Source organism: Nanorana parkeri, unplaced genomic scaffold (assembly GCF_000935625.1).
Source record: "Nanorana parkeri isolate BGI_ZX_2015 unplaced genomic scaffold, ASM93562v1 scaffold1437, whole genome shotgun sequence".
In the NCBI taxonomy this organism is placed as follows: Eukaryota; Metazoa; Chordata; class Amphibia; order Anura; family Dicroglossidae; genus Nanorana; species Nanorana parkeri.
Genome location: NW_017307705.1, coordinates 287,817 through 312,028, shown reverse-complemented (window position 1 = coordinate 312,028; position 24,212 = coordinate 287,817). Strand labels below are relative to the sequence as shown.

Genomic DNA, 24,212 nt, shown 5'->3' with positions numbered 1-24,212 from the left:
AGCCTCGGGACGCCCCGTAACACACAGAAAAGCGAGGCAAATGGCGCACCGGAAGTGACGCGCAGGAAAACGTGCCAAATGGCCCACCGGAAGTGACACACTTAGTCAGGATTACTTCCCTATTTAAACCCGGCCTGCAGACCTGGAGATTGCTAGATTGTCTTCAGCCCCTCCCTGTGTTTCTGTATCCTGCGATTACCTGTCCCTTTGAACTGCCTGTGTCCTGGATTTTGACCCGATATCTTGTCTTGACTACTCTTGATTGCTGCCGGCCACTGACCTTGGACTGAATACTGGACTTCTCTTTTGCTCGATCCCTCTGTACCTTTCTACGCTCTCCTGGTTTGATCTCGGCTTGCTTTGACCCTGATTTCCGGATTACCTCTGCTCAGCTACAGAAGCAACCTTCTGCTTGCACGGTTTCAGCACCACTGGCACCCGTGCCACTCGTTGTCCGCCAGGTCTCTGTCTCCACTTCCAGAGGCCTCAGGACACGAGGTGCAAGGGAAGCCCCCTCATGCGGTCAGTCTCCCCTCAGGTACGTGATACAACGAGCTTCCGAATCGGAAACCGCACAAAGAAACTGGAGAACAAGCGGCGGCCGCACCAACATTTTGGAGTATATCTTGGTATACACCAAGATGGCGGCACCCGAATATGTGGGAACCGCCATCTTGCTGTACACCAAGGTATACTCCAAAATGGTGGCGTGCATGCGCAGAACACGCTAGCGGCTGATCTGCCGGCCGCTCGTTCTGCGAATAACGTCACCCATGACATAGCGCCATGTGACGTTATGCACCCGCCTCCAAGATGGTGGCGGGCATGTGCAGAACGCGCCGGCAGCCAATATGGCCGCCGCGCATTCTGATAACACATTTTTATATGCCCGAATATTGTTTTAGTATATTCGGCCATATACAAAATGTGTTATTTCGGATTCGGACGAACCACCGAATCAACAGAATTTTGTTGATTTTGCAGGTTCATCCAAATCCGAATGCACATGTCTAGTTTCTATACCTCATCTTGCTTTCTTATCTGTACCTATCTGCAGGACTGTATTTACCATCTGTGGGCCTCTGCCTAGAGACACATCAGGATGCTCCCACAAGTGCTTCTTTTTTAATTAAATTAAATTTATATTATAATCCATAATCATCTTTTATACGATTGTAAATTACAAATCTACTATTTCTAAACATCGGCATTTTACCCATAGTACCAGGTGGGAGAAGGGGAAATTGGTTTTACATTTTTTTTATTTATTTTTTTCACTTAACTTTATTGCTATCACAAAGGGTCTAACAAGTCCTGATTGCATCACTTCCAGCTTCTTAGCCGTGATTCCCCAGCTTCTCTAGTAGCCGGGGAAACACAGCTGAGAAGCCGGAAAAGATGATCTTTGCTTGATCAGCTTCTTTGAAATGCGTAGGTGACATTAGGGGTCTAATAGGCCTCTAATGTCACCTTAAAGAGAACATGTCACCTCCAATGTGCTATCACATGGGAAGCTTGTGAGCCCTCCATGTGATAGCAATTAAACTAAGTAAAAAAAAAAAAAAAGTTGAAAAAAATTAAGTTAAATCAAATAGATTTAAAAATAGCCAAAACATTTAAAGTCCCCCGTCCCCGCAAACATGCACATACTAACGCAATTAAGTCTGCGAAGGTTCTCATTTATCCAGGTCATGGTATATCTGTAAAAAATAAGTCAAGGCAACTTGTCAGTTGCCTTGACTTATTTTTTACAGATATACTAATGCAATTAAGTTAAAAGAAAAGTTACAAAAGTAAAGTTAAATAACATAGATTAAAAAATAGCCCCAATTTTTTTTTTTTAAAAACCCTGTCCCTGCAAACAGGTGCATAGTAAGGCAAACATACTTCAGGTGTGCCTACATACGAAAATGACGATTACACCACACATGTCAGGTATCGCTGTGTGCACTAGAGTGAGAGCAATATTTCTCGGGCCAATATTGATGGTTAACTCTAAACTGATGACCTGTATAGACTTTTAAAGCATTGTGTATGGACAATTTAGGGTACAGTTTCACGGGCGCACGCAATTTCTAAGCTTGGCATGTTGGATATCTTTTACTCGGCAGATCCTCATCTTTTATATCTTATATTGGTATTATATTGTGTTTTTTTGCACCAAAATTAATGAAAGTATATTTTTAACTGAAATTTTGCACTCGATAAAGAGCTCTGCCAATATTATGTGCAAAAAGCCTTCTGGCAGGGGATGGGTTAAAGAGAAATGTTCCTAAAAACACACATACTGTATATTAGATGTCTATGTGTAATAAAAAATTTTTATAGAATCATTTCTCTTTCTCTGATGGTCATATTTGCACAGGGCTCCATAGTAGTCCATACGGCAGGTGTAAGACCATGCCTAACGGCAGAGTCTCGACCGCGCATGCGCATAGGCCTGTTCATCACATTTGCCGGAAACGGCAGCTACTGCGCATGCGCGAGCGGCAGCTACTGCGCATGCGCGAGCGGCAGCTACTGCGCATGCGCGAGCGACAGCGACTGCGCATGCGCAAACGGCGCATGGCGCACAGGAAGTGACTTGCTCTGTCTGGCCTATTTAAGCTGGCCCAACTCCCAAGATCTTTGCTGAGTGGTCTTTCAGCTCCAGTGTGTTATCTCCTGTATCTTGCCTGTTGCTTGTTATCGTTGGAAAGGCTATGGGCCGGAAGAGAACTCCTGGGAGCCGGAATCTAATTTGCATACCCCACGGCTCATCCGGAAGTTTTTTCTGGAGCGTCCTGAGACCCTTGCCCGGTTGGGCATCCGGAGGCTGCCCGTTAGGGGGGGGCACTGTAAGACCATGCCTAACGGCAGAGTCACGACCGCGCATGCGCATAGGCCTGTTCACCACATTTGCCGGAAACGGCAGCTACTGCGCATGCGCGAGCGGCAGCTACTGCGCATGCGCGAGCGGCAGCTACTGCGCCTGCGCGAGCGACAGCGACTGCGCATGCGCAAACGGCGCATGGCGCACAGGAAGTGACTTGCTCTGTCTGGCCTATTTAAGCTGGCCCAACTCCCAAGATCTTTGCTGAGTGGTCTTTCAGCTCCAGTGTGTTATCTCCTGTATCTTGCCTGTTGCTTGTTATCGACCGGATTCCTTGACCTTGCCTGACTGCCGCCTGCCTCCGACTTCTGCTTGTCCCTGGATTCTCCTTTGCCTCCTCCTATTGTACCTTGCCGCCCGACTGTTGCTGACCCTGGCTTGCCCGACTCCGCTCTGCTCCAGCCGCATCAGCACCTGCTTCCTACATCGCTGAAGACGGGCTTCGAGGACCTGCCCAGGCCCAGTGTCCTGCATCACCCGGCACCGGTGCTGCCCGTAGTTTCCCCACCTCCTGTCTCCACATTCAGGGGTGTGGAACTCGTGCTGCAAAGGAGGCCTCCCCACAACTCGGCTCCCCACCAGGTACGTGATAGCAGGTTTAGTATTTGGAAATAAATGGCAACAAAATAAAAACAATAAAAACATCGCCAAATAGGCAGCCGGGATATTTCTCCTGTACTAGTTTGCTACGGATCGTAGATGTATTTTAAAAAAAACCTCCAATGGAAAAAAAAATGGATCGGTATATAATTGTACTGCCAATGCCGGCATTTTAACTAATGAGCCTACGTTTCCCATTATAATAATGATCCAAAAACACGCCATCATTTTCCTTTGTGCCGGGTGCAATGAAAGAATGTATAAGATGGAAACATGGCAACTGCTATATGAACGGATCATTGTGTTCCCCTTTCCATCCTTCTGACATTATTTTTATATACATTCCAAGCATCCAATTAGGTTCATTGCAGACTCGTGAGATATCTCCGTCCAGCTGCTAATTAGTGACATTCACCAGGCACAGGGGCCCCTGGGGCTCTTGGCCAGTCAATGACAGGAGTCACTTGTACCCCCTAGTCTCTCCTTCACTCACCTTGCTTGGAAATAGTCTCCGGCTATATTTAGATTGTGGAGATTGTAGAGCGGACGGTAATGTCAGCAGGGCACCAGAGTCATCAGACGGGGTGATGGGCACATCTGGGCGTCCCCTAAGGCACTGAGATGGCACAGCTGCTTGCTTGGCACTGAATCTTATGGGACTGAAAGAAATCTCTCCTTCCCGCAGATACTATTAAATGTGTCAGCACTTGTATGAATAGAACCATAACGGGACATTTTTTTTAAATTAAAACACTTTAAAAAATACTGAACCATCCTTATTTAAACCTCTGAAATGTAAACTTTCTGTGTTGCCCAATAGAGATGAACAAGAGTTGCCCATGCTGAAATTTTAAGCTGAAGAGCTAAATGCACAGATGAAATACATATAAGGGAGCTATCCAGTTCTGAGATACTCACAGCTCTGACACAAAGCACAACCCTGTCTGGAAGGGACGGTTGGTTTGATTTTTCTCTGTTGTAGGTTAACTTTTACTTACAGGCCTTTTCCCCTACCCCAGCCTGTGAATGGACAGTGAAAGGAGAAGTAGCTGACTAATGAGCTCATCTTTCTGCCACTGGTTCCTGCTATCAGCATGCTTCTTGCACTGATTGGTTCCTTGTACTGCTTCTTCCTCCCCCTCTTTGAGCTCTGATGTACAGAGACTGCTTGCACTTGAAAAATACATTTGAAGGTGTAATCATGATTACAGCAGGGGCATCCCCATCCCGAGGTCGGGTGTCACCCCGCCGTGTAGTTATCGCACGTGCGCGTGACGTCACCGCGCATGCGCCACCATCTGATTGATGCCTGCCGGTGGCCATCTTGGTGATGGACGCCGGCAGAGAAAGGAGGGGACGTTCACCCGGCGGGATGAGTATGCCGCCGGGCCCCCTCCTCTCTCCTGACACTGTCGGGCTCTCGGTCCATGACTGAGTGCCCGACTTTCAGTCATTTTGGTGTCCCCCCCCTTGTGACGCCACTGGTTTACAGTGCTGCATTCATTTGTGTTTTTTATTTCAGAGTTCAGCTTTAAAAGTTTAAATATTTGCACAATGCTCGAGTCAACAGGGAAGAGGTAATAAAGGTGTTTTTGGAGGTGCAATGGCTCCTGGTGGATATAAAACCCCCTTTCATCTATCCTGGACCTGCCAAATAAACTGCATCCTGTTAGCTGGGAACATGAAATATAAATATTTAGGATATAAAAATGTAACCCTCAAAAAAAATGGACAACATTTTTTTTCCCCCAATGTTTTTAAAATCTTTATTCTACAGAAAAAAAAATGCACACATAGACACAAAACATTATAGGTTTTCAAAAGAGAGTATCCATCTGAAGCTGTTTGCTTTCAGACTCTGTCTCTCTAATTGACAGTCTATAGGGGGCTGTACAGAGGAGAGGTGGGAAGGAAGGTCTCTCTCTCTCTCTGTAATCTGAACTTGAGCTATTGAGCTCTGTAGATGGGTCTTTGCCAGGAAAACATTTAAGATGAGCCCTGTAAACATGTAAATGATTTTATATTATATAGGGATGGAAGTATGAAAATGACAGAAATACAGCATAGAAAATGCTATACATTCTTTTAACATGTTTAAGATTCACCCACCTTGTTCTATGGATTCACCAACATCGTTTTCTGTTCCCACTGATACGCCCAAATTTACTGTACTCTCCTCTGCTATCTTGAAGCCTGACTCTGCACAATGAGAGTTCACATTAAAATTATAATTCACTATGAGTACATCTGAACCCAAATACCTAAAGAGGAACTTTACTCATATCATTGAAATGTCAACAAAGTCACCTTTAGAAATGTTCAGTAAGGACAATCCACAAACACATGCTTCTAGATCATTGCTGGATTTCTAATCTTGCCTACATTATTTTTCTTTTCCTCCCCACTCTTCTGACAGCGGCCATTTTTAGTAAGGGCAGATGAATCCATCTCCCTTTACTTCCTGGAACTCTGGCACCTGTGACTAGGACATGTGACCATGCCCATCATCTCAGGGGAAGAAAATGCCTTTCCCTAAGATCTCGTGAGATTACAGATGAGGTTTCCCGGCAATGCTCTGCTGATGACACCTTCCCAGGATGCAATGATTGGCCACAGATTACACCACTTATGCCCAAGAGGACCAGGAAGTGGAAAAACAATAATTGTAAGTAAAAGAAACATCTGTTTGTTTAACTAATTAATGTAAAATGATTTCATATCACCATGCAGAGCTGCACGCTGAGGTTATTTTTAGTGAAAGGGGGTAAAGGTTCGCTATAAATCACATGCTGCTACACCTGTAATAAGAAAAACTTTGGGCACCAATGGAGAGCACACATACGCAGAGGAAGTTCACACAAAAGGTCCAATTCACAAAGCTAAAACACAATCATAAAGATACTTATTTCAAAGTGACAGTTATTTTTAGCTTTTTCCCATGAGGTTTCAGACTCCCAGTCACCTGACTGAAAATAAAGATACTTATCCTTGTGCAAAGCTTCATGAATTGAGCCTAAAGAGTCTACAGAATGTGCATAGTGCAGGGAGAGAAAACAAAATCAGAGGAAAGAATAAAGTAGACGTGTGATTCGTTTAGTTCCGAATCAAAATGCGGACAAATTTTCAGAAATTCGGACATTTAGATACATCCGAATTTCCGAATCCCAATGCATGCGAATGTGTCTGAATCCGAATTTCCATTTCCGAATGTCGGATCCCGCCTGAATTTTGCTCAAAAACAAAACCGAATCGAACATGTGACTTTTGTGGCCAATCAGATGTGTTTTTCGGTTTAATGCATCCGACTACGAATTTTTGTTACGGCAACATGGGAGCCATATACAGTATATACATATAATACTAAACCTGAGACTCCCAGACCCAAATGGCATTCGGGATCCAAATTTCCGAATAGCATTCCAGAATGCCATTCTGGTCTAGGAGATTCAGCTTTAGTATTAATATCTGTATACAGTTTTATGGTGGTAGTCGTAACAAATATATGTTCACAAACTCATCCGAAACTAACAAAATTCAGATTTTTCCAAAACCCAAACCAAATTGAATTTTCGGATCCGAATCCCGAATTCCAAAATAACAAAATATCCAAAATGACCGAACCGAAGCTTACGTGTCTACAATAAACTTTAACAATAAAAATGTAATCCCAATATATATCCTTTTTTTGTGAGAGCTTATTTCTATCTTTAGGATTAGTGTTGCCACCTGTCCAGGATTCACCCGGACAGTCCGGGTTTTGAATGCTGTGTCCGGGTTTCATGGCAGCAGGAACCCGGACACAAGATGTCAGGCAGACAGGGGAAAACAAAATTAAGATAGGGGCTACTGACCCCCCACTGAAAATCGCCTCGACTGTGATATTTACATATGAATAAGCCGCAACGCATTCTTCGAAAAAAATTATGTGCGTCGCTAGAGTGTTCGGGTTTCGATGGAAGAAAAGGTGGCAACCCTATTTAGGACTCATTCCGATGGGCGTGGCCATCCGCACTGCGTGCACACCTGTAAAAAAACCTGATCCCGGAAGGAACGGGAGCTGCGTGTAATTGCATGCATCAGTCTATTCTTCCCTATGGGAGGAAGCGCTGCATGCAATTATACTCGGTCACAGGCACACTGGAACCTGCACATCCAGGATCGGGTCTTTTTACGGGTGTGCATGCCACATGGACGTGCATGCCCGTCTCAATTAGCCCTTATGCACTATGACATGAATAGTTTATATTTTTTTACAGAGATAAATATAACAAAGAGCTTTATCGTTCTCTAGAAGTGGGGGCAAGCAAGCTTAGCGAGGTGGAGATCAACTTTCACTTTTACTACTAGAAAGCTGTCTGAGATTAAAGACATGCAGCAGGAGATGGTCAGAGACTGCAAAGATGCTATAAAAGTTATTGGAGACTGGGCACATGCTTCAGCTAGACCAGCTGGTGTAGAAAGATAGTGCAGGATGGATATTAGCCCAGTTGTAGACTGGAGGCACATTACCTGAGAGTGCTAGAGGTCACTTATTACAGCCCTTTTACAAACCAATACTGATATTTCTATCAGCAAAATCCATTAAAAAAACTAAATATAAAATGAGAAAAGAGAAGCAAAGTGCAGAAATAAGTAGGAAAGGGTGAAAGAAATAAAACAAATCACTACCTCCTAAAAGCCACTGTAAAGAATATTTTTCCACTGGCTTGCATAAGCAGCAAAACAGACCATAGTTTGTATGGACCCTAAAGGGCCACATAAAGCTTAGACCCTCAGCCTGCTGCAGAACAGATTCAATCATCCATCTGGTCAAAGTGCTTGTCTGTAAGGCCAGGCAGGCCTGGGCACACAAACCTGGGCACGTGCTCCTTGCCTGTCCTGGAGTCTTTAAATGGTGTGGATATTGGGGGAAATGGGTGTGGTTACGGGGGGGTGGCCACTAAAGGGCGCTGTAAAGCTTTCTCGCACAGGGCGCCTAAAAGGCCTAAGGCCGGCCCTGTGCGTGTACACACAGGCTGCTCCTGCAGCAATGCTTTTCCAGAGTAAGGATGGCTGGATAATTGCAGGACAAGCCTCTGTTCTCCTTTCACATTTTCTGCAGTACGTCATAAATACAATAAAGTGCTTGGAGCTCTTGCTAAAGGAGTGTTAACAAATTGGTTGAGTGATTCAGCCTACAGGTACCTATGTGATAGTGAATAGTCCCTTTAGGATGGAGTGACCCTTTAAAGGAGAACTATGGGGTAAGTGTTTCTCCCCATAGTTCTCCTAAGGGTCACGGGAGGACATAAACTATCGTCCTCCCATGACCCAAAGCTCAGTATATCGCGGTATACTGAGAGCGCCGCAGCCAGGACAAATCCAGACATTTTGGCGTGTTCTGGAGGCAGGGTGCATGACGTCATATAACACCGCACGTGTTGGGCGCCACCATCTTGGTGTATATCTAGGTATACACCAAGATGGTGGGGCCAATATCGGCGTGTGAGGTCACCTGACGCCACGCATGCATGGCGTCATGTAACGTCATGCTCCCTGCCTCCAAGATGGTGGCACGCATTCACAGAACACGCTGGTGGCCAACATGGCCGCCGCACATTCTCAAACAAATGATTATTATGTGTCTGAATACATTTCTCGTATATTCAGACATATAGTAATTAATTAATTTGCATGTAGTCCGAGTTTGTGTTCTGTTTTTTATTTTTATTTTTCTAGATGCACCTACTTGAAAAAAGGGATCGGCATGACATCCTGACACTTTATTTGTATAGACTCTATTGTAGTTTGACATTTATTGTTTACCTTCTGTTGTTTTATTTGATAAGAATACTTCTATTGTGCCTACAAGTTTAGTACCTTTGAATAAAAGTTTTATCTTTATCATACTTTTTAATATGTTTCTTTGCGGCTTAACAAAATAGGAGTCTTTAAATGGTGTGGATATTGGGGGAAATGGGTGTGGTTACGGGGGGGTGGCCACTAAAGGGCGCTGTAAAGCTTTCTCGCACAGGGCGCCTAAAAGGCCTAAGGCCGGCCCTGTGCGTGTACACACAGGCTGCTCCTGCAGCAATGCTTTTCCAGAGTAAGGATGGCTGGATAATTGCAGGACAAGCCTCTGTTCTCCTTTCACATTTTCTGCAGTACGTCATAAATACAATAAAGTGCTTGGAGCTCTTGCTAAAGGAGTGTTAACAAATTGGTTGAGTGATTCAGCCTACAGGTACCTATGTGATAGTGAATAGTCCCTTTAGGATGGAGTGACCCTTTAAAGGAGAACTATGGGGTAAGTGTTTCTCCCCATAGTTCTCCTAAGGGTCACGGGAGGACATAAACTATCGTCCTCCCATGACCCAAAGCTCAGTATATCGCGGTATACTGAGAGCGCCGCAGCCAGGACAAATCCAGACATTACTGTCGAGATCCACCCAGCTGCGTGATTGACAGCTGGCTCTGCCTGTCTAGAGGCAGAGCCAGCTGCACCCTCCCCCGTCCGTTCCGCCAGTCAGCGCTGGAGGATCGGAACGGGGAGGGGGGAGTGACAGTCACGGCTCTCTGCAGGGACAAGATCGAGAAGTGAGCGAGCGACGGTATGTGTTCGCACACTTCCCGATCTATTGAGCCGACCTGTGACAGTTTAATTGTCACACGTCGGCTCGAACTATGAGGATGAGTGAAAATCAGTCACCTCATAGTTCTCCTTTAATCATAGGTATGATGGACTCTCATGGTTGGAATCACTCTACTTTTGTAGACAGAGGTACAAGGCGGGACACTTACTTGTTGGGCTTATCTCCATGGGTGGAGGGGTGCCTAGAAGAGGAAAACAGATATCTGAGTTATATTAGGAAGTACACTGATGGAAGCAGACCAATTTAAGTGCAGCAAAGATAAGGGAAGAATGGAAGAAGAGCTTGCAATCAACAATTCCGTTTTAACCTGGTCAAGTCTAAGTTCCCTTTTTTAAACTTCGAGACCATGTTTCATGTTACACCCATAAAACACGGTCACATTCTACAGACGAACCCACCCCACTTACCTGATTCGGGGGGCTCTTTTCCCTGCTGATTGGTTTGCAGATGAATTCACCGCATCATTCATTCACAGATCCATCCACAGGGTCTTTGAATGAAGAAAATATCCAAGTCTCATCTGCCAGATCTAACTGAAGCACAAGTCAAGTGACGTCACTGCACTTCTAGTCCATTGATAGCTTCAGTCTTGTAATGGAAGGTCCATACTGGGGCTGGGGGGAATAATAGTTTGCATGATCCTGTGCATTGCACCCATGATCCACTTATCACGGTTGCAATGTTCTTCAGGCTTAAATTGAATGTATTAAATAGTTCTTTGAAAGAGTAAAAAATAAGTGCACTGTCACTTTTTGGTGTGAATGTTGCCCCCCCCCTGCCCCCCCTTTATTGGGCACAGTTCAAAATTGCTATTGATCACAATGGCAAACAACGATACTTACTCTCAGGTATTAGAGTGGCGCTTCCACTGGCATCACCTCGACCTACGGCGGAAAGAGAACCTTATGAGAACAGAATTCTCCGAATTGTACATTGTTAGACTTGTTCTGGAATATACAGTTAATGAGACATAGTGCCAACCACTGTACTGTTATACTGATCAATGGATAATGATATTCTAATTCTTCCCATATGGTGCTTATTCTGCTCGGCTGAAGTAGTGAGGGAATAGAATTAATTTTTCAGAGATTTGTTTGACATTCTCACAGTTTGAAGAGACAGACAACAGATTCCAGCTTCACGCTATAGATTTTTAAATATGGGCCCTAATTACGCTCTTGCTGTGTTTGATTTGAGTTCTATACAACAAACAGTAAATGTGTGAAATTAATGATCTACTCTAACTGAACGCGCGGTATTGCGCATAAAAATGCTAATTGACACACGTGCAATACCATAAGCACATAGTTGTGAACCTAGACTTACACATAGGGGTTCATTTATAAAAGTTCCACCCTATGCCATTCACATGGCAGTTGTGTCCCTAGATGGCGCTTACGAGTATAGGAATTTCCTATGCTCCTTAGCGCCATCTAGGGGCCCTAGTACCGTGCAAACGGCATCCACCCGGCGTATATCTTATGTTAACCCGCTCCACCTTATCCAGTCATTTGCAGGGAGGTGCATTCCCCGCCCCTCTTAGCTATACATCACAAAGGAGTGGAGAATGCCGCTGCTGAACCTTCCTACAGTCATTGGGTTGGAAGGAGGGGGTGGTGGTCAGAGTTTTGAGTGGGCTTGGGCAAACTCAGGGAACTCAGGAAGCCCAGGGTCATCTCTAGCTAGGGAGTAAAAATCCAGCCCTGGTTTTACAACAGCTGGCAACAAACATGGAGGACGTGTGTGTGTGTGTGTGTGTGTATAAAAATTATAAACAAAATATTTCATACTTACTTCCAGATGCAGACATCACAGGATCTCTAAAAAAAGCAACTGTAAAAAAATAATAATAATATAAACATACAAAAAAAAATACCATCTCTGTTGTAAAGAAGCATGAATAAAACTGAAAGTTCGGATTTTGGTAAATTGCATTGGTGTCAATAGACAAGGCGAAATGAAGGTGATTTTTGGTGGTTATGATGAGCTGCAACTGGCTCCTGGGGGTTACTAAAACTCCTGGACTTGTTCTTGTTAAAAAAAAAAAATGATTCCACGTCAGCCTCAATATTTTAATTTTTTTTCAAGAAAGAAAGAAAAAAAGTACAATAAAAAAGAAATGAAGGCAGCAATCTGCAAATAAAGCCGGGCATACGCCAGCAGAATTTAGCTTGAAAAATTGTCTTTGGGGATGTGTTTGATTTTCTTATAGTTTTCAGCTGCAGTGGAAAAAATAATCACTGGATCCATACATTTTCTTGAACCAATACAATTTTAACAGTGAATATGGCTTTCATTCCAGAAACTCCATTCATATACAAAATCAAATGTTAAAATTAGGGATGCACTGATACCAGTTCAGATAGCAGTTTAGATACCAGTGCCGATATTTGGCATTTTCATGAGAACTACCAGGGTTGCAGTGGTTGCAGCTGGGACCTGGCTCTGGCGCTCCACCAGTGTCCTGAAATCATTAGTCTGTATTGTTTTAGAAAAACTGTCACATGACACGAAACAAAAATATATCAGTACTCGTATCTGTGAGGACTTGGACAAGTATCAGGACTTGTACTTGCAAAAATGGTATCTGTGCGTCCCTAATATGTATTTATAAAAAAACAAAATCATACATGAAAACAAAGATGTGCAAATCCCAGGAGCTCCGTGTGCTCCTTACAAATGACAGCTGCCACCTAACGTTTGAATTTTCCTCTAGTCTAGTCTTGGAGCTGGAGAAGTATCTGTACTTGTACCGAGTATGGTACTTGGTATCGGTGCATCCCTAGTTAAAATCAAACAAAACTTCAAATGACATTTATCAAGTCGCTGATGGCATCATCCATTATGCTCTGACCAGATATTTTATATATATATTTATGCGGGCACTTCTGCCGGCCACCATCTATAGACGTTTTGCAGCACGGAAGTGGTTAAAAGAATAAAACCTTTCCGTTTTCATTACATACCTTATGTTAGACCTGGTGATGTCATCACTGGGTCTCTATGCTTTATGCAATGCAGGGAGGTCATGGCTGGTGTGAGGGGCCGGCAGGGTGCTGTATATAGCTTCCTGAAAACATCCCAGCACCCTGACTCAGTACTCCTGCCCAGAGCCCTGAAGCAAGCAGTGGGCTGGCTCTTGGGAGGAGTTATACAAATATCAAAATGCCTTGATGGGTAGATGTCTGTCTGGAGGAGTGGCCGTTCCTAGGCAGGCAGCATTTGCATGTAGATCTCACTAGGTAACACCCATATGTGATGCTGAGCCTCCATGATAGAAATAATTGAAATCCAATGAATTGAGCTAGAACAGGGGTGGGCAACTCCGGCCCTACAGCTGCTCTTTAACTACAAATCCCAACATGCCTTTGGGAGTCTGTAACTGTCAGTCTTGCAATGCCTCAAGGGCACAACACAACAGCACAACCCCTTAGCTAGATGATGCTGGACGTCCTCCAGCCAGGTAATGAGGTGGGCTCTGCGTTGCAGCTTCTACTGCACATCATGAGGCACTCACAGTGTGCAGTGAAATCAGAGGAAGCAATTTCAGTCCAGGAGAGGAGACGGTACAACTGTGTAAGACTGAACGGAGTGCAGCTTTAACTGCGCTTTAAATGAAATGGAGGCAAAACACACATTTTTGTTCCGTCTTTGATGTTTCTTCTGAAGCACAGATTAAAAAGAAAACTAAAACCCACATTTCTGCACATTAAAGAGACATTTTCTCCTTATTCTAAAGGGTGTTTTTTGTTCTTTTTCTTCTGTACTTTAAGTTCAGTCAGGAGAAACCTTTTGTATTTGTATATCGTGAACTTATTTCTTAAGATGATGCGTCCTCATCCCGCTCTGCGTCCTGGGATTAGGAGGACAAGATGTGAAGATAAGCTTCGGGCGAGAGATGAATACATTGCAAAGTCCCGTCTCAGATGACTCTTTGATTGGCTCGTACATCCTTGCTGCCAACTTTGACCAGACCTCCAAATTTCTGATGGGGGCGAAAGGCGAAGCAGATGCCGGAATCTTTAAAGTGAACCTGCACTTTGCCAACGCAGTACAAAGTAACAAGTTTCCTTTAAAGCTGAACTCCGTTCTTTCCTTCAGTTTTGCACAGTTGTACCTTGCTTCCTCTGATTTCACTGCACACTGTGAGTTTCTGTGGGGGGGGGGGATGCAGCAAGAGTATCTACTAGAGGTGCACCGATACCGATGCGGATATCGGTATCGGTGCCGATAGTGAGCATTTGCCCAAATGCTCCGATACTTACCCTGATAGCGGAACTTCCGGTCAGAGGAAGATTCCCTCTGACCAGCTGTGCTGCAAGGGACCATGGAGTCAGCTTTCAGGCCAATCAGGAAGCCGGGTGGCATGTCATGACACACCTCCCAGCTTCCTGATTAGCTAGGAAGCCGGCTTCATGCTCCCCAGCCACACTACGAGGCAGCCTAGGCTTCCTGACCAATCAGGAATCAGGGCGGCACATCATGACCCACCTTGTGACTTCCTGATTGGCTAGGAGGCCAGCTTCACACTGCCTCATGACACTGCAATGCAGCCTGGCTTCCTGACTAATCAGGAAGCTGGGTCATGACATGCCGCCCGGTTTCCTGATTGGTTAGGACGCCAGATGGCTCGCAGTGTCATGAGGGAGCGTGAAGCCAGTGTGCTTTCGATTGAACAACGGCTTCCTAATTAGCCGAGCCCCTGGATACGGGTATCGGTAATGGCGAGTACTGTAAAATAAAAAAAAGATGGTATTGGTGCATACCTAGTGTCTGCGACTTCACTACAAATGTCAGTGCTTGCCCCAGATTGCTATACTTGTTGTAAACAGTTACATGATTTTGGTCCAATCCCCGGCACAGAGGTGCGCTGAGGCTGGAATGTCCATACTTGACACTTCATTCTCAGTGCAGCTCAGTAATGCTGAGCCTGATAAAATTACAGGAACAGCATTCCCTGGCCAATAACTTATACAGTGAGTGGGCAGAACCTGATGGGGATGCTGAGGTACCAGTCCCCCATCTGGTCTGCTCTACTGCTGATTAACAGCAGGCAGTGGTGGAACTCTATAGCCAACAGCAGGATGCTGAGTTACTAGTTCCCCATCAGGTCCACTAGTACCTTATTATGGTTTTTAGTTAATAAAAACACAATGTATACAAAAAATGGAAAAAACAATAATGCAAAGATTCTTCTAGCAGTCCTGTATCAGTCTAATGCTGGCCACTCCTGTACTGATCCCACCATAAGATATAATGATTGTGCTGATCACTTGATCAAACTGCTCAAGTATCAAAATATATTTGACAGATTTCTGTTAATTGTGAGAAATCTTCAATTGGGGGATCAATGAATGAATTGCTCACACATATTGGAAAACCTGATCCAATCGCGGAGACTGAACTTGTGTGTACACCATAAAACAGTCAAACAGTTTTGAAAAAGACAATTAAAATCACATGATCGATTGAAAGAAACGTTGTTATGTGTTTCCAGCATTAAACATATCATTCTACGAAGCTCTGATGTATAACCCATAAAGGGGTAATGGGATAACCCATTGGAAACTTCATAGGCTGTAACTCTTAGGGCCCATTCACAACCATGTGTTGTGCTACCGAAACACACGGCAATGCACCATGCAAGTGTTTGTGTCGCAGTGCCTTTCACTTTGAATAGCACCCAAAGATACTAAAACAGCTTTATTGATATAGGGGAACTCAAGTGTTGACCCCGACATCACCAAAGGACCGCATATAACATTCAGTGAATGTAATGCTAAAGAAAGAGACTGCAGACATGCAGCCAGAGATGGACAAAGACTACGAGCATGCTACAAGAGATGATTAGAGACCACAGACATGCTATCGGAGTTGTTGGCAACTGGGAACATACTTTACATTGACACATTACACGGAACTGCTAGAAATCATTACTTTTACGGGGTTAATGGTGCAACACTGACTACTGCCTACAGGGGCCCTGAGGGCTGCACAAAAAGTATTGTTATTCTTTGTATAAAAATACGGACTACTGCCTGCAGAGGCCCTGAAGGTCACACGAATAAATGTTTTTTTTTTTTTTTTTTTAACTTTTTATGAAAAGTGATTCTATACAGCCAAAAGGCTGCATGTGGCCTCCGGGCCTCAGGTTGGGCACCAGAGCATCAAAGCAATGCACCTCTAATGCACAGGTGTTGCAGTTCACTATGATCCACTGTATGGCACTACTGTACTGCAAAAAATGGTGCAGGTTAATTATTAGACCCATTGTGGTGCATTGGCAGCCCATTCAAATGAATAGGCTACTTTAAAGCAGTCGATAATACGAAATCACCTGCACTCCATACAGCATACAGACCTTGATGAAAGGTTAGTGCTCGAAGTGACAACACGGATGGCGCCCAGAAGAAGGGACCCTGCGTGGCCCTGAAACGTTGGCTGTATGACGCATTTGACAATTTAATAAAAAGTGCTTTACTTCTTGCACACATCGAGTGCTGGTGACTTTCATTATGTACTATAAAGCAGGGCACGTTGACACGCAACATAACATTAGCACACCACAGTGGAACGGATAGATGGGAATGGGCCCTTACAGAGGTAGCATATACCTACTGCATATATATATCCATATATATATATATATACACACACATATACACACACACACACACACACACACACACACATACACATGTACATGCATTATGTTTCTGGCTGTGTATGTGTGCTCATGTAATTAAATATATTACAAATATACAGGACACCTGCAACATCCAGTTCTAAGATAGCAGCTATTATTATGGCTTCCCTGTATAAAAATAGTTCCTGCGACTGAATGTACATCTATTTATATCTACCTGCTTGTAATGGGGGTCTATAGCAATATATTACCAATATTACGCTCTCCGGAGACACCCTGCCTGATTTATGGCAATAAGTAAAAAGTCACACCAGCTTCACAGAAGTCATTAAATTGGATGCCATCAATTTTTATGAACCTTGGGTTTATGAGGCCTGGAGATCGCTGTGACGCACTGATGTGATTGTATGAACACAGGGGTGCCGATTCACTCATCACTCCTGGACGGGAGGCAATTCCGGAGAAATGATGGGTGTTATCACCTCCTGATAATCACATAATACCTGCCATGTGTTGGTGTGCAACAGATAAATAACGATGAGGGGATTTCTGAAAATCCGCTCTATGTTTATTTGGCCTCTAATGAACTTGCACTGGGGGGCTTTGATCCCCTTAATAGGTCTCTATGTCCTCCACTGAAGGAAAGATAGTACTTTCATATTAGAGCAATGACATCACAGAGGGTAGAGAATCATTCAGGGGATCCCTTACACCCACTTCATAAGAATGGGATTAGATCCCAATTACTGACTGAAATCAGTGTGGATTGCCCTATTACAAAGGTTGTATCAAACGTTACAATATTATTGATTGACAATTGATACTTTGTTGTAATAAATTAAAGGGAAAGTATAGCAGTTTTTATTTAATGTTTTATTGCTCATGGTCAGAGAAAAAAAAAAAAATTATGTAAACATGTCATAGTTGCCATCGTGTCTATATCAGATATTAACTGAACTTTCAAGCCTTGAAATGGATGATGTCATAGCTGATCACCATAGAAACTGCCTGTAAATAGAGGCTAAGATGGCGCTGTTTTCAACTGTAAAGGATAGGAGGTTTTAATTCCACTTTAAGTCTATTAAAAGTGTATAGCCTTTGGAGATGATCATATGTAAAACAAGTATTATTGTCTCTAGTATGCCGTCCTGGAAAGGTTTGGTTCCTAAATATTGCACATATGACTCTCTTAAGCTTACGTTTATGACTCTCAAGAGAGTCATATGCACAATAAAAAGATTTTTGTATTTTCCATTGAGGGACACAGGAATGTTGCAATTCTAAGACATTTGGGTTATACTGGTTTAAAGAGGTTTGGACACTTGCAAACAACAAAAACCATGTCTCTAAGGCTCATGCACCATATGTGAGCAAGCAGTACATAAGGTCAGTAACAGAGAGGGGCAAGACCTGTGTCCCTCAATGGACTTCAAGAAAGAGATTTTAGGGTAAGTACAAAAAACTTATTTTCTTTATCATCTATTGAGGTACGCAGTAATGTAGTAATTCTTAGACAGTTGGGATGCCCAAAAGCAGTCCAACTAGGGGTGGACAATAGCCACTGAGAGATCCAAAGAATATTGAATTCTTACTATCTGAAGGAATATCTAAAGGAATCAAGACCTGAATAAAGGGCCAAGGCAACTATGGAAATTGCTACAACCAAAGGACATTGAGTATCAACCTGGTGTTCCTGACCATGATATGTTATCCGCAGTGCTACCTGAAAGAATGTTAGACTTCAACTAATAATGTGAAGGACAGCCAATCATCCACCATAATGAAAACCGGTGGAAAAACAACTACCTGAACAGGAGGAAGAACCCAGACCAATAGCTAAGGTGGTAAAGAAAAAAAGAGTAATCAGGACAGAAGATGATACAAAATCTTCCAGTGGAGGCACCCTTTTCAGGAGGACTTGGAACAACTCTGCCCCCAAACAGGACACAGATAGATTTACAGGTTAAGAGATTTATTTAAAGAGGTTTCCCACTTTCAACAAAAATCTTTAAACTTGCCCACTTTCACCACTGGTAAATAGGGAAAACTAGCTCATAACTCCTCCAATCAGCTGTGAAGTTATTGTTGTGCAGACAAGCCTACTATTGTTGTGCAGACAAGCCTACTATTGTTGTGCAGACAAGGACTACCTGGTAGTCCAGCCACTGAAAACCCATTTAAAAGCAATGGTTTTCCTAAGGTGAACATTAAACAAAGCCACGCAACACTTGGTAGCCTCACAACTACTCTTCAATTGATTGAGGGACAGTTCTACCTATCAGCAATGTGCAAAAAACCCTAAAAAGCTAATTTCAGAAAAGCCAACTTACCCACAGAGGACTTCCCTTCCGGGGTGCCGGGGCTCTGGTTTGTGGCTTCAGAATACAAGTGAGACACATAATTATATAATGAAGAATCCAAAGCAAATACGCATGTAGAAGACAAGATTGGCTAAAACATGTCATTCAACCCACAATATTCCCCTTTATTAATCTACTGAAAAGCAGAATTCCACTGCTGGCTGTACACCAGGCCGTTTTCTGCCATTAATTATGTAGCCCTATTTTTACACTCTCTGCAGGCTATCTCTCTGTGAACAGGACAAAATCTCTAATAAGCACCAGTAGCTCTACTTAATTGGGTCTTGTGGATAACAAGTATAATCCCAATTGAGAAATGTATCAGCCACAATAGATAGTAATCCACACGGTATTGTATTTGAAGGTCCATATATTGAACGATAACATCCAGTGAACCATAAAACTTAGGGTATTCTCCAAACAGGAACATTAAGACGTTATACAGTCCTTCTTTTTGTGTCTCTGTCCATGTGCCTCTTTTGCAGGCTTACCCAAGAACCCTTGCAATCCTTAGATGCTGGAGGTTTGACTGCTGGAGGTGCCTTTGACTGCTGGAGGTGCCAGGAAGGCCAGGAGATGGCATGGACCTCAGGAATAAGTCCGGTGTCTCTCCCAGGGAAGATCTCAAGCACATCCTCTATTCAGCTATTGCTCTGTTACACAGTGTCACCCTCTGCTCAACTAAAGCATTCTTGCACTGTGGAAACTGGAAAGGATTGCTGAGTCTGGAGTCTATTTTTGCTGTGAATGTCTGTAGCCCTACACCCTCTCTCCCAGTTTTGGCTGCTTCACAATAAAGCATTGAAAAAGTACTTAAAGTGACTGGTACCCAATTTACTGTTCACATCCCACAATCCAGCTAAGGATCTATCTCTGAGAGTGAAATGTCAGCCCCCCTGCCTCTGGGGTATGTCACCTGCCTTTGGAGGTCAGGGGGGCGCTACATCAGCAGTTTCAGAAGAACGCCAGCAATGACAGCCCCCCATGTGTCTCTCAGGAAAGTTTTGCTTTATAAAGACATTCATTGTCCATTTTTAGGGCAAGGCTACAACAACTCTCGATAGCCCCCACCCATGCAAAGTATATTCACTAGGGATGCACCGATACCGGCTTTTCGGTATCGAGTATGAGTGCCAATATTTTTTTGTCTCCAGTACTCGCCGATGACGAATACCGATCCCGGAAGTCCCATTAAGGAAGCCAGGCTTCAATGTAAAGACTCACCACCCGGCTTCCCGATTAGCAGGTGACGAGTGACGAGGGAGCATGGAGCCGGCTTCCCGGCCAATCAGAAAGCCGGCAGCATGTATTGACTTGCTGCCCAGCTTCCTGACACCGGAAGTTCGGGTATTGAGCTAGGCATCAGAGCAGTTGGATGAGTATTTGCCCAAATACTCGGTATCGGCACTGGTACTAGTATCGGTATCAGTGCATCCCTAAATTATTCACCCACCCGCATTCTCTTGTGCTTGTCAACTGTCAAAGCCCTCACACTGTTGCATTGATGGAGCAGGGCTTCAAGGTATGGGGAACATGTGTCATAGGGTTTGAGTGGCTAAATGCCAGATTTGGCCACCATCACCTTGACTGGAGGAGCACCCAACTGGGGAAGCCTGGGGAGCTTAGCCAGGGTGACCAGTGAGAGAACATGGATCGGCGACTATGCCTTGCTGGGACGAGGGTTAGTGGGCCTATCAGGAGCACTGTGATGGGCACATGACAGGGTCTCTTTAACACAACTGTTTTCCATTTTTTTTTTTTACAACCCGTGCAAGGTTTTTATTCACCAGAAATCCTCGCAGTAAAAATCACTCCATCTTCGAGTTACCCAAATGAAGCCGCGGAACAGAACAATAAAGATGGTTGAAAGTCTAGCTGCCAAGTGGCGGGATTAATGGATTATAATATAAATGTCACTGTGTTCCAAATTGCGATGATGAATGTGTTTATATTGTTCCTCTCAGAGTTACAGCCGACCTTCTTGTTTTACAAATGTAGCGAGGATGCTGTGCATAATGTCCTCGGTTTTTACATCTCTATGAAGAAAGCTGCCGCTGTCTTCACAAAGGAAAGCGTCATCCTTCATACCTCGCAAATAAAAAAAATAAAGCTCACCTGTCAGAGGCGTCATGAGCTCCTCCGCAGAAGGGATCGATGTTGGGTCACTTTGCAAAGCAGTCTGCTCCCCTGGAAACAAAAATGGAGCCGAGTAAGTTAGAAATATCTGAAGTGATCATCAGCTATATATAAAAACGTTGCAGTCTAGGCAGGTATAAAAGACGCACATGAATGCAGCTCTGTAATCAATAATAAATCATCAAGTGCATTTTTTTTGATGCAATCAGTATAAGAACCTGAATTTGACCTATTGCAGTCCCTGACCTGATATTAAGTTATTGCAGTCCCTGCTGGAGAGTGAGAGAAAGAAGCAGAACAAGAAGCCAGTGAGTTCAGTTGCTGACAAGGAGCATACTGATAGGGGGAGATAGCTTCTTCTTCACTGACCAGTCACAGGCTGAGGGTGGGTCCAGGACAACGTGGGCTCAAAGTAAGAGGGTTAAATGATGCTGAGGACATCTAATGGTAAGAAACAAGCACAGGCAGCGGGATCTCTGGACTGAAGGTGAAAACCGCAGCAAAACCTGGTCTTGTTATTGGGCTATGTATGTTTATCTTATTCTTTTTGACTCGATTTCTGCCTTAAACTGCTTTTGTCTGGTAACATTCCCAGTTGCCAAATGTCCATGATTTGCAGGTTCTATGGTTTTGTCAATGGAAATAGTCCTGATTTCAGGAATGACAAACAGAACCAAAATTGTATCTACTTGCATATGAGAAATGATAATAATAATATAATTACTAATAATTAAAAATAACAATTATTATTAGTATTTTTTTTTGTATTACTATTATTATTTAATGATGATGATTTATACTGATGGACTCAATGGACATTTGTCTTTTTTCAACCTGAATAACTATGTAACATTGATACCATCAAAGAAATCTTAACAGCGCTCAAGTCAGCAATTCCATGTAGTTGACTTTTAATTGGAATTTATAGCTTTTTTTCTGCCCCCTTCTTCCAGTGGTGGGCGTTCCACAATGGTGCAGAGAGTGTTGCTAACATGCTCTTCCTACACAGAATCCTCAGCTTTTCATAAGAGGTCCAGCACATGCTGAAAATATGGCTGCTATGAGCCCACCCCTTTATAGAAATGGTGCTCGGTTATCCATTCCTATAAATTATTTTCCTTGTGCCTCATCTGACCAGGAGCAAAGGCTATGGACTGCATTATAGGTTACTTCTAGTAGAGCCAAAGGAAATCTCACCGCTCCAATTCCTTAGCCGCCATTAAGACTCCCCAGGTGCTAGTCTAATGTAGTAGTATACGACCTCTATGAATAAGCCTACGGGTGAAACATGTGAGAGGTTGTAGCTGGTTGGGGGTGTGCAGTGCTGGTATTTGTTTGCTTTATACACTTTTATTCACTGTCATACTGGATTTGCTGTGAATTTTAATAAAGTCCGAAGTAGGGATGCATCGATACCAAGTACAGTACATGGTACAAGTACATGTGCAGATACTTTTCGAGCTCCAAGACTAGACTAGAGAAAAATTAGGAGGAAGCTGTCATGTGTAAGGAGCACACGGAGCTCCTGGGATTTGTAAATCTCTGTTTTAATGTATAATTTTGTTTTTATAAATATAAATAAGGGATACACCGATACCAGTTTTGCGAGTACAAGTACGAGCACTGATACATTTTTGTTTATTGTCATGTGACAGTTTTTCAAAAACAATACAGACTAATGATTTCAGGACAGTGGTGGAGCGCCAGAGCCCGGTCCCAGCTGCAACCGCTGCAACACTGGGAGTTCTCATGAAAATGCCAAGTATCGGCATTGGTACTCGAAAAGTATCGGTGCATCCGTAGTCCGCAGTATTGGAATTCTTTGGATAGTGCGGTCTGTTCGTATACTAATAGGTTGCTTCTTATTTCTGGAGCCAAACCTGCAAAGTCTACCATTCGCAGACTTCACATTTTTCAGGGATTCACTGCAAACCGATGGTAGCATCAAACCCAAAGCACATCCCTTGTTCTGGTATCACTCTATCCAAAACTAGAAGGTTCAGGAGGGATACCGCCACTCTATCTTGTATACTGATAGATTTCAATGAGTGGACCTGTTTGTCTTCTCAACATACAGTATTTGCTCCAGTTTAGTAATGAAGCCAGATAGCCAGTCTAACACCTGGGAAGCAATGGTGGCCTCCATGTGGCTTTCAGGAGAGGACTCCTTTAATACTCTGTAATAAGTTATGCTTTTTATAGGTCATAGTTGGAATACTTGTAAACCAACACAAACCCAAAGATAGTGTCCAGGTGGGTAGGGCCGGATTTCCCACAAGGCCAACATGGCCTGGCCTTGAGGCGGCATGAAATAGTAGGCCGGCGCAGCCGCCGGGCGGGTTGTTCTTTTCTACATTTAGCCCTGCTCTTGCAACCTTCCCCTCTCAGCTGTCACAGGAGTTCCAGTACAGTGCTGTGCTAAAACTCCTTTACTGGAGGTGACAGGTTTAATAAAGAGAACCTGTCACCACCAATTGCTATCACACACGGGCTTGTTAGCTAAGTGACGTCACCTCCCAGCAGTGGAAATTGTGATGAAAAGATACAGTTATTTATGCTTCGTTTTCCAACAGAATAAAATAATTGCTTCTCATTTCCACATTTCTTCCCTGCTGAGGGGACTTGTCTCTGAGTGCAGATAATGATTTGAGCTGGAAATATATACGTTTAATAGTCACCTTCCATTCATATAATAATGGCGGGAGGAGACACGGCCCGCTGCTTCTACATGTTCTATAAATTGTATTAAATGTCTAATGAGAGTGTAGTGATTCCATGCAGAAATGAGTAATACAGATCATTGCTTTTGGAGAACAATTATATACATTTCATTGGCATAGTAATGTCAAAACCTAGCCTTTAAAGAACCCTATAGACAACTAGACATTTTGTAACATATCAGCAGTAGTTAATGCTCAACTTCAGCATAATTTCTGTCCTGTTTAACCACTTCAAGACCAGGTGTT

The 24,212-nt window shown here is 43.5% G+C and overlaps 1 protein-coding gene across 1 annotated transcript in view; it reads right to left on the bottom strand.

The window, feature by feature from the left end:
- OC90 (otoconin 90) overlaps nt 1–24,212 on the bottom strand; it is a 67,429-nt gene that overhangs the window by 5,567 nt on the left and 37,650 nt on the right. The window contains exons 12-15 of the mRNA XM_018569976.1: nt 21,226–21,297; nt 10,947–10,988; nt 10,196–10,260; nt 5,582–5,669 (exon numbers count right to left, since the gene is read on the bottom strand). Coding sequence (XP_018425478.1) covers nt 5,582–5,669; nt 10,196–10,260; nt 10,947–10,988; nt 21,226–21,297 — 267 coding nt within the window. The remainder of the gene's footprint in view (nt 1–5,581; nt 5,670–10,195; nt 10,261–10,946; nt 10,989–21,225; nt 21,298–24,212) is intronic.